The 11,161-nt window shown below is 39.8% G+C and overlaps 1 protein-coding gene across 1 annotated transcript in view; it reads right to left on the reverse strand.

Annotated features, from left to right (window-relative positions):
* The window catches only part of SPAG17 (sperm associated antigen 17), a 395,169-nt gene that overhangs the window by 2,753 nt on the left and 381,255 nt on the right, over nucleotides 1–11,161 (reverse strand). Inside the window, exon 46 of the mRNA XM_006902657.1 lies at nucleotides 980–1,124. Within this exon, the coding sequence (XP_006902719.1) occupies nucleotides 980–1,124 (145 nt within the window). The remainder of the gene's footprint in view (nucleotides 1–979; nucleotides 1,125–11,161) is intronic.

Genomic DNA, 11,161 nt, shown 5'->3' on the forward strand with positions numbered 1-11,161 from the left:
TTCCTCACTTTTTCATTCCCAGCGTAGTACATCATATCATTGTCTGATTCAAAGTGTCCAGTGTCAGCCTCTCAACTTGCTAATGCCAAAAATGTTGATCTTTATTCATCCCGTTTCATTTTTATAATGTTTAATTTTCCTAAATTCATATATTCTATAGGGGCTGTTTGCAACTGTTTCTTCTCAATTTAGATATAGCAGATTGGAAGATGATTTTCTTTGCTCTTCCCTAATGTAAATAATTCTGCCGGCTTGGGTTTAGGGCTGAGAGGAAAGATATTATCTTTCAGAATTTATTTTGGCATCTATCCTTCTAGTGTAATTTTTTTCCTGTGCCTGGTTAGAAGCTATAATCATAACTGGGTTGCTTTCGTTTCAACGAGTCGTAATTGGCAACCTTGTTAGTTTCAATATATAACAACCCACTGCCACTGAGTCTATTTCAGCTCATTGGGATCCTTCATTCAGTTTCTAAGGCAGTATTTTTTCAAAGCTGCTAGTGCATTTGAACCAATGGAGATGAGCAAACTTTTAATTGGCATGACATTAACTGTGTCACCTGAATGCCTATACTATGCCACTGGCATGCTACCTGAATGGTAACTGTATAGCTAGACATACTCAATTAAGGAATGTAAATGTAATTTAGTGAATATTCAACCTTTATGATAAGAAATGATCTACTGTACTCCAATAAGATGATAAGATTTAGGTGAGACTTGCTTTCTAATTTTTATTCTTACTGCCATATAAGTCAAATGATGTTGACTTTTACTCCTTTTGTCATATTATGCATTCCCAGAGTGTCAGCCATTTTGCTAACTGCTTGCAAAGATGAAGTCTTTCTCTTAAGACACTAATTCTATGATCTTACAATTAAGGACATTAGAAAATAGCATTTTAACATTCCATTATTCCTATGGCATAGATGTGAAATTTGCCCTATATATGTTTATTCAAATTGAACTGAAAAGGATATTTGCTGCCACAGGTAAGAGCAGAATCTCATGCTCAGTTATAATTTCAATATTATGGGAGATGTGTGAAACGCCTTTGGTCCCACCATCCCCAATAGCCATGGCAAATAACTCCACTTTTAGTTCTTTCTGCAAACCAGCAGCCACCTACAAGACACAAAGTTTGTTTAAAAAGCTTTTGTTTATTTGCTTTGGAGAAGCATGGCATAGTGTCAACAGTATTAATTTGTTCTACTTTTCAAAATCTATGATGATAACAACAATTCAAATCCTAGCATACCAGAGTTTTCTAATAGAGTTATTTCCCTTAGGGAGAATAGGCTCTCTTGAGATCTTTCCTTGCCAACAAAAGGCAAGTGACATAATGATACCAAACCAAATCCCTTGCTGTTGAGTCAGTTATGACTCATAGGGACCCCATAGAGTCCTAACAGAACTAGACTGCCACATCTAGGGAGTAATAAATAACTTTTTTTGGTTAGCAGCTGAGTATTTTGACATGATGATCAAACTCATTTCTGTCATAGCTGACGATCATGACTCATAGCTCCATTAGGATTCAGAATAGTCTGTACTCGCAGTGGATGAGTTTGTCCATCTTTCTACCCAGGATGAATTTGAATCTCCAAAGAGGCATAGCCTTTGGGTTACCAGTGTAACTTCCTATAGACTAGATCACCAGAGTTCCCTGATCTATCACATGATGATAGTGGTGGTGGTGCTATTTCCTTAAGCCAATTTTTTACCAGCAATGACATATTTAAGAGTAGCAGTGACAACAGAACTCTACCAATAACAACATAGAGAAGAAAATGTATTAAGGAGTCCTCCTAAGTACATAGAATCATTACAAGCTTTCAAATGACATATCCAACGTACAACCCATGAGAGCACTATATTGTGATGCTTCCTTTTCTCCACATTTTCTATGTAAGCTAGACTTGAATAATCTTCTCCACCTGGTCATGGAATACCATCTTCAATTTTAACTGAGCTAGAACTTAGGTCCTCTACCAGTCATAGTTCTTGAACCTCCCTAGGCCTTGCCTTTACATCTATCATTTACAGAATCAATCAACTTTTCAATCAAAAATATTCAGCATACAATCTCAGATTTTTCTATTATCTTCAGCCTCCTTTCCATCCAATTTATTAACAAGTCTTTCTGCTTCAACCTCCAAGATACATTTACTGTCTCCATTTCTATTGTAGTTCAAGTCACCACCTTCTTCCATCTGAATCTTTTCCAAAAAAGTCTTGTGTACAACCTGAGTGTTCTATGGAGGCAGAGATGACAAAGCTTTGCCTCACATACTTTGGGCACGTTGTGAGGCAAGGCTTTTGCTTCGAGAGGGACATCATGCTTGGAAATGTGGAGAGTCAGCAAAAGAGTAGGCCCTCTACCAGCTGGAATTACACAGTGACTGCTGCAATGAACTCAAGTATGTTAGAAATGATAAGAATAGGACACAGTTCAGATTTGTTGTTCATAAGATTGCTATGAGTCATACTGACCTTGACCATACCTACTATCCTTTATAATCCATTCTTTCCACACCAGGTATAGGAATTTTTCCCTTCATCTTGTTAGTACCTATTACAAACCCATACAATATTAGTAGAATTCACATGGAGATATACTGTTTTAGATCAACTCTACAGCAGCCAGATATTTATAACCAAGTGTTTGGGACATCCCACTATCAAGTTCTATCACAGACAAAGGACCAATTGTCTTAATGTTACCCAGCTTCTACCATTCAGAAAGGAGCCTGGCATATTGGTGCTAAAGAAGTAAACAAGTGAGGGAGCTCTGGTGGCCTAGTGGCAAGAAGCTGAGCTGTAATCCTGAAAGCATGTGGTTTGAAGACATGTAGTTAAAATCCACCAGATGCTCCACTGGAGAAGGAGGGGCAATTAGACAAACAAACAAACAATTCTTTTAAAAAAAGAAGTAAACAAGTGTTTGCTTTTATTGTTGCTTCAAAATAAAGAGAACAGGGGTAACAAGGTGACAGCATAGGTAGGCTTGCAAGAATAATTATTAGGTAGGAGTAAATAATTGGGTCTTGTAGCCAAGTACTTAACTTTCTTCTTCCTCTTCAGATTCACAACATTAATAAAACAATTATGAACAATTAGCTGTCAATTATTCCATTTTGCTTGGATTAACATTCAACACCCTTGGTACCAGCAGTAAGGAAATCAGAAGACTTTACATTGGGGCAAGTCTCCTGTCAGGGACTTCTCTAAAATATTAAGAGCAATACTAACAGTTTAAAGGCAAAGGTACACCTGAATCAGGCCATTATCTTCTCAATCACCTGCTATACAAAAAGAGCTAGAAAATCAATAAGGATGGCAGAAGAAGAACAGATGCCTTTGAGTACTGAAGAATAATACTGAGTATATTCCAAACTACTAAAACAGATATGTCTTAGGAAAAGTGCAGCCACAGTGGTCCTTGAAGGCAAAGATGATGAAGCTTACTTAGACTGTCATACTTTGGACATGTACCTAGGTAAGGCTATTCCTTGGAAAGAGACATCATGCTTGGAAAGGTAGAGAGGGTTTTGGTGAAAAAGACAAAAGACCCTCAACAAGGTGGATTGATACAGTGTGTAAAAAGAGTGTAAAAAAAGTGTAAAAAGGCCATATCTGACCTTTACCAACTTCACAAAGGGGAACGTCCCTTTCAACAGGATCAGTAACACAAAATCAATTCCCATGAGGTAAGACATGCTCACCCCCCATGCCGCTGCACCTCTTTCTACTCATCTCAACACCAATTGTTTACTGGGTCCATACAGAATCATATTGGGGAACTCAAAAGGGTAAAATTCAGATTAGTAACCAAATACAGTCATTCCATCAGGATAGCTTAGGGAATGTGTTTGCAAGCATCTCAGCTTTGAGCCCTACAGCTTTAGGCTAGTGTTCCAAAGTTCTCAGTACTGCAAATATTGGCTTCTCTTTTCTACCCACAAATTGTCCAACAAACTTGGGTAAAGGCTCTTAGCTTGGCTATGGTTCAGTCTATGGGGATTAGCAGGCCTAAGGTAGTTCCATCTGATGTTATTTGGCTCCATTCATTTAGCCATGGCTGCTGTTGCTGTAGGTGTAGCTGAAACAAGAATTTCTGGTCCCAGAGGACATGCTACATTCTTTTACCTCTTCTTTGCTAGTGGAAAAGATCTTCTACTGCTAGATCACTCATTTTAAAGGTGAGACTAGCCAATCCCCTCGTAGATTGGTGAGTTGGCCCATTCACTTGTGTATAGGTTAACATGCCCTAGTCACATATTTTCACCCGTCTACATGGCAGAGTCAATTTCAGTGGCTAGGAAGGTCATTTTCAATAATAAACTCCACTTAGTGACTGCACCAATAGGCTCAAATGTGTTAAAGATTATGAGAACGGCACAGGATAAAACAGGGCTCAAATATGTTGTTCATAGGTTCATAGGTCATTCTCAACTCTATGGCACTAAACAACAACAACAACAACATATTCCTTTATTTTTATGTAGAGTTAAAACTTGGTAGTTTATGAAATAGTGAAATGTGGCATAGATCCCTGTAAAAAAGAAACTAAGCATACCTTATGTAGATATCTTATTTTGTAAGAATAATGTTTGAAGTTTTGGAAGCAGGAGTGGCATCCACTTCCTAAACAACATACCTTGGGAAACTCTATGAACTTGGATAAATGTCGATAGTTGTAGAGGGGCTTCAGGTCTTTTGTTCATAGGGTTGCTTTGAGTCGTGTTTGACTCAAAGGCAGTCATCATCATCATTAACAACAACAATAACAACAGTGTTTGAAGAAGCATATTTTGGGAACAGGCATGATAGATATAAAATATATACATCCCATATAAATAAATGCCACTCTTTTGGAACTCAACTATTGAACAAATATTTGAATGCTTACTAATTCAAATCAGTGGAAGTGAAGGAGTTAGGAATCCTGAGACAAGAAATTTTGACTTCATACTGCAATTGAGTGGCAATGTAATTGTGGACTGATAAAACATCCCAGATATTTTAAGGATTTACTTTATGGCGAGAGGAAAATAATATAGGTAAAAAATTAAAGCAATAGTGATAGAAATGCTCTTTATTGAAATAAGCTTATCTTTTACTTTTGCTCATCCTCTTTGCTTTAGTTTTTGATGAGTTAACATGTGTCAGGACTTGGAAAGGTAATGTGATATAAAAAGAAATAAGAAACAGTCTTTGTCACAATGGAATTAATTGACTAGTGGAAGAGAAAGGAATGGAAATGTATGTGTTTTAACAGTGCTTTCTGAAATAGCAGAAATTTTGAGGATAGTACAGAATCAGGCAGGGTTTCATTCTTTTGACTATAGGGTTGCTATGAGTCTGAGCTGATTTGAAAGTACCTTTGTTGTTGTTATGTGCCGTCGAGTCACTTGTGACTCATAGCAACCCTATGTACAACAGCCCTAAACTCTACTCTGTCCTATGCCAATCACACTGTCTCTGATACACCTACCCTGATTACCGCAGTCACTGAATCAATCCACCCTATAAAGGGCCTTCCTCTCCTGCTCTGTCCCTCCATGCTCCCAAGCATGATATCCCTCTCCAAGGACTGGTCTCTCCTTACAACATGTCCAAAGTATGTCAGCTGAAGCCTCAAAATCCTTGACTCCAAGGAGCAGCCTGCCTTCACCCACTCCAGAACAAATCTGTTCATTTTCTTAGCAGTCCATGATACACTCAATACACTTCTCCAGCACCACAGCTCAAAGGCATCAATTCTCCTTCTATTCTCCTTAGTCACTGTCCAACTCTGACGCATAACAAGTGATTGCAAAGACCTTAGCCTGTATCAGACGCACCTTAGAAGAAAATACTACGGTGGCATCTTGAACTTAAGAAATATTTCAAGAAGTGGTTTGAAGCACTGAACACCAATGATTGAAGACCAGAGAAACTGTGCAATGACATCAAGGACATCAACCATGAAAAGAGCAAAAGGTCCTCACATAGACAGAGGAAGACAGAGGAGAAAGAAAAAATAAAATGGATGTACAGAAAGACTATGAAAATTGTACTAGTGCTAATGTTGAGGTGGAAAAGGAAAGAAAGAGATGATGAAGTAAAAGAGGTGAACAGAAGATTTTAAAGATATTCTTGAGAAGATTGTTGTTGTTGTTACATGCCATCGAGTCGCTTGCGAATCATAGCGACCCTATGTACAATAGCCCTAAACTCCGCTCTGTCCTGTGCCAATCGCACTGTCTCCGACACTCCCATCCCAATTATCCCAGTCACTGAATCAATCCACCTCATAAAGGGCCTTCTCCTCCTGCGCCGTCCCTCCACCCTCCCAAGCATGGTGTCCCTCTCCAAGGACTGGTCTCTCCTCACAACATGTCCAAAGTATGTTAGACGGAGCCTCAGAATCCTTGCCTCCAAGGAGCCACCAGGTTTAACCCAGTCAATGGTATTCTCAATACTCTTCTCCAGCACCACAACTCAAAGGCATCAATTCTCCTTCTCTCCTCCCTAGTCATTGTCCAACTCTCTGATGCATAACAAGTGACTGCGAAGACCATGGCCTGTATCAAACACACCTTAGTCTCCAGAGAGACACCATTGCTCTTCAGTACTTTGGAGAGGTCCCTAACAGCAGACTTTCCCATGGCAATGCGCCTTTGAATTTCCTGGCTACTGGTGCCAAGACTGTTGACTATGGAACCAAGCAAACTAAAGCTGTGTACAATCTCAATCTCTTAACCATCCATCCTGATGCTGCCAATTGGTTCAGTGGTGAGAATCTTTGTCTTCTTGACATTGAGCCTCAATCCATATTGTAGGCTGCAGTCCTTTACACTCTGCAGCAGGTGCTTCAGGTCCTCCTCAGTTTCAGCAAGCAGGGTTGTGTCATCTGCATAGCGCAGATTGTTGATAAATCATCCACCAATCTTGACCCCACATTTCTCCTCATAGAGCTCAGCCTCCCGGATAATCTGTTCTGCATATAGGTTGAAAAGGTATGGAGATAGGATGCATCCCTGGCGTACGCCCTTCCCAATTTTGAACCATGCAGTGCTCCCTTGCTCTGTTCTCATGACTGCTTCCTGGTCCAAGTATAGGTTTCACATTAGCATGATCAAGTGTTCTGGGATTCCCATTCTTCTCAGAGTCAGCCACAGTTTGTTATGATCCACACAGTCAAATGCCTTTGCATAATCAATGAAACACAGATAGACATTCCTCTGGTATTCCCTGCTTTCAGCTAAGATCCATCTAACATCAGCTACAATATCCCTAGTACCACGACCCCTTCTAAACCCAGCCTGGACTTCTGGTAATTCTCTGCTGATGTGCTGTTCCAGTCGTTTTTGGATAATCTTCAGTAGAATCTTGCTTGCATGTGAAATCAGTGAGATTGTTCTATAGTTTCTACATTCTTGAGAAGATAAGAAAAATGTAATAATAAAATATATAAGGAGTTAAGAGTCAGAAAATAAAGAGCATTTGTTGAGCTGAAAAACTGAAAAGCAAATCCATGCTTTGAGTTGCAATACTGAGAGATAATATGGGCAAAATCATGAATGACCCAGGAAGTAACACAACAACAACAACAAACAACAACAAAAAATGAATATACAGAGTCACTGTACCAAAAAGAATTAGTCAACACTGAAAAATTTCAGGAAGTACCATATGAACAGAGCCAATAGTAATAAAAGAAGAAGTTCATATGCATAAAAAGCTAGGCAAAAAATTAGACCCCCAGGAATTTATGAGATACCAATTGACATGTTTCAACTAACAGATACAACCTTGTATGTGTGCTCACTAGTCTATTTCAGGAACTTTGGAGGATAGCTTCCTGGAAAAGATCCACATTTGTTCCTGTTCCCAAGATAGAGAATTGAACATAATGGGGAAATTATCAAATGCAAAGGCATTTGACCTTGTAGATCACAACAAATGCTGGATAACTTTGTGAAATATGGGAATCCTGGAACACTGATTGTGCTCATGTGAAGCCTATACTTGGACTAGGAAGCAGTCCTCAAAACAGAGCAAGGAAACACTACCTGGTTCAAAATAGGAAAGAAGTGTGTCAGGAATGCATACCTTTTCAATTTGTATGCAGAACAGATCATTTGGGAAGTTGGACTTTATGAGGAGGAATGTGACATCAAGATTGGAGGAAGACTCATTAACAACCTGCATTATGCAGATGACACAACCTTGCTTGCTGAAACTGTGGAGGATTCGAAGCGCTTGCTGCGGAAGATCAAGGACTGTAGTCTTCAATATGGATTGAAGCTCAACATCAAGAAGACAAAGATTCTCACTACTGGGCCAATTGCTAGTATCATGATAGATGGAAAAGAGATTGAAGTTGTAAACAATTTCTGTTTGCTTGACTCCAAAATCAACACTCTTGGCGCTAACAGTTAGAAAATCAAATAATGAATTGCACTGGGGAAGTCTATCGTCAGAGACCTCTCCAAAGTGCTAAAGATCATTGATGTCAGTCTAGAGACTAATCTACACCTTATCCAGGCCATGGTCTTTGTGGTTACTTGCTATGCTTTAGAGAGCTGGACAATGACAAAGAATGATAGAAAAAGAATTAGTGCCTTTGATTTGTGGTGCTGGAGAAGAGTCTTGAACATACCACCACGTATTACTAAGAGAACAAATAAGTCTGTCTTGGAGAGGGTAAGTGTGCTGAAGCCAGTGAGACTGGCTCAGGATAGGGAAGGCTTCAGAGCTATTATATACAGGGTCACTATGAGTTACAGATGACTGAATGGCACACAACAACAACCAAACAAAATATTGATAAAGATCATCCAAAAAATGCTAGAAGAGTATGTTGATTCTAACAGGGAACTTCCAGAAGTTCAAGCTGGGTTTAGATTAGGCCATGGCGCCAGGAATGTCATCGCTGATGTCAGATGGATCCAGGCTGAAAGCAGAGGATATTATTAGAAGGTCTATTTGTGCTTTATTAACTATGCAAAGGCATTTGACTATGTGGATTATAACAAGCTATAGATAACATTAAGAATGAGACTGTATAACAATGATAGAACTTTTTTCCCAAAGAAAAAAGTGAACTTGGGGGAGGGGAGTAGGGAGGAACATGTGCAACAATGAATGAATGGAAATCCAAGTTATTTATCAACTTAAAATAAAAGCTCAATTTAAAAAGGAAAGAATGAGAATTCCAGAACATTTAATTGTGCTCATGCAAAACCTACACCTGATCTGAATCAAGAAGCAGTTGCCCAAATGGAGCATGAGAACACTGCATGGTTTAAAATAAAAAAAGGTGTGAATCAGGGATGCATCCTTTTCCCATACCTATTTAGTCAGTTTGCTAAGCAAATAATTCATGGAGCTGTACTCTATGAAGAGAAATGTGCCATCAGGATCAGAGGAAGATTCATAAGCAATGTGTTATGCAATCTTACTTGCTGAAAGGGAAGAGGAATTTAAACACTTGCTGCAGAAGATCAAGGACTGCAGCCTTCAATATCAATTACAATTCAACATCAAGAAAACAAAGGTCCTCACCACTGGGCCAATTGGCAATATCTTTACAGAGAAAAGATTTAAGTTGTCAATGATTTAATTTTGCTTGGATCAACTCAACACCTTTGGTACTAGCAGTCAGGAGATTAGGAGATTAATTTCATTGTGTATGTACACTGTTAGAGATCGCTCCAAAATACTTAAGAGTAATGATGTTAGAGTTTGAAGACTAAGGTGCACCTGATTCAGGTCATTTTCTTTAAATCACTTGTTACACTTTTGAGAGCTAGACAATGACTAAGGATGACAGAAGAGAATATCAGCCTCTAAGTTGTGTTGTTAGCGAAGAGTACTGAATACCCTCACTGATTGCTAAAAGAACAAAGATACATCTTGGAAAAAGTGTCACAAGAGTGCTCCTTGGAGGAAAATAGGTGGAGTTTCATCTTTCATACTTTGGATATGTTGCTGGGAGAAGCCGTTCCTTGGAAAGAAACATCATATTTGGAAAGATGGAGGGTCAGTCAAAGAGAGGAAGACCCCAAGTAAGATGGATTGACATAGTGACTGCAGTGATGGGCTTACAATTGTCAAGAGATGAGGATGGTGCAGGATAGGACAGGGTTATCTGTTGTTCATAGGATAACTATTAATTGTTCTCAACTTGATGGCACTTAACAATAACAACAACAACAATTCTGGTGGCCTAATGGTAAGGGACTGCACTTCCAACCTGATGTTTACAGGAAAAAGACTGACAATCTCTTCCCATGCAATTTACTTAATACCCACTTAAGGGTCAGCTAGCAGTCCAACTCAACAGTACAAAACAACAATAACTCTGAAAGTGTAGCAATAGGTTGCTGTTGGAGCACAGAGTCATTAAGCTAGCTTGAGCTTGCAAGTCAATGAATGGGATTAAAAACAATGATAGGAGACTTCCTAGAACATTTGATTTTAAAGTGATACTAAAGTAATTTTAAAATATGTCCACAATTTTTTTTTTACTTACTCTTCCCTTTAAGAGAGGAGTCTGTTGAGTGACCTACTAGAAAAGTGTTGCATTGCCAACCCAAAGAAAGGCACATGGTTTGAATCTACCATCTATTTAATGGGAGAAATATTTAAAATCTCCTCCCATGTGGTTTATAACCTCTGAAAACTTGCGGGAGAATCTGTACATAACAACAGCCACCATTACAAGTTCCATTTAGAAAGTGAAGCCTCAGACTCCTCTCCTCTTGAAAACTGACCGGGGTGGGCTGCCCTCGGCCCTGGGCTCGGGGCGAGCCATCGTGGCCCTCTACCCAGGGGCTCGCTACCCTTGGCCCTCTGCCCAGATGCGGGCTGCTCTCGGCCCCTGGCTTGGGGCAAGCCGTCGTGGCCCTCTGTCCAGGGCGAGTCGTCACGGCCCTCTGCCCGCCCTCAGCCCCCGGCTCGGGGCGAGCTGTCGCGGCCCTCAGGGTGAGCTCCTCAGTCCCCAGATTGTGCCATCTGACCCCTGGGTGGGGAAGGAGAAGAAAAAAAAAAGAAATGGAATGCCTAGGGTATCCAGAGAATGTTACCTAGGCCATGTTCTGCCACCCTTCCCCCCAGTAAACCTGAAAGCAACATCCTAAAAGCCCTTCTATTTGTAACTCACGAGTTTG

Source organism: Elephantulus edwardii, unplaced genomic scaffold, assembly GCF_000299155.1.
Source record: "Elephantulus edwardii isolate Elephantulus edwardi_28Jun2011 unplaced genomic scaffold, EleEdw1.0 scaffold00437, whole genome shotgun sequence".
Lineage (NCBI taxonomy): Eukaryota > Metazoa > Chordata > Mammalia > Macroscelidea > Macroscelididae > Elephantulus > Elephantulus edwardii.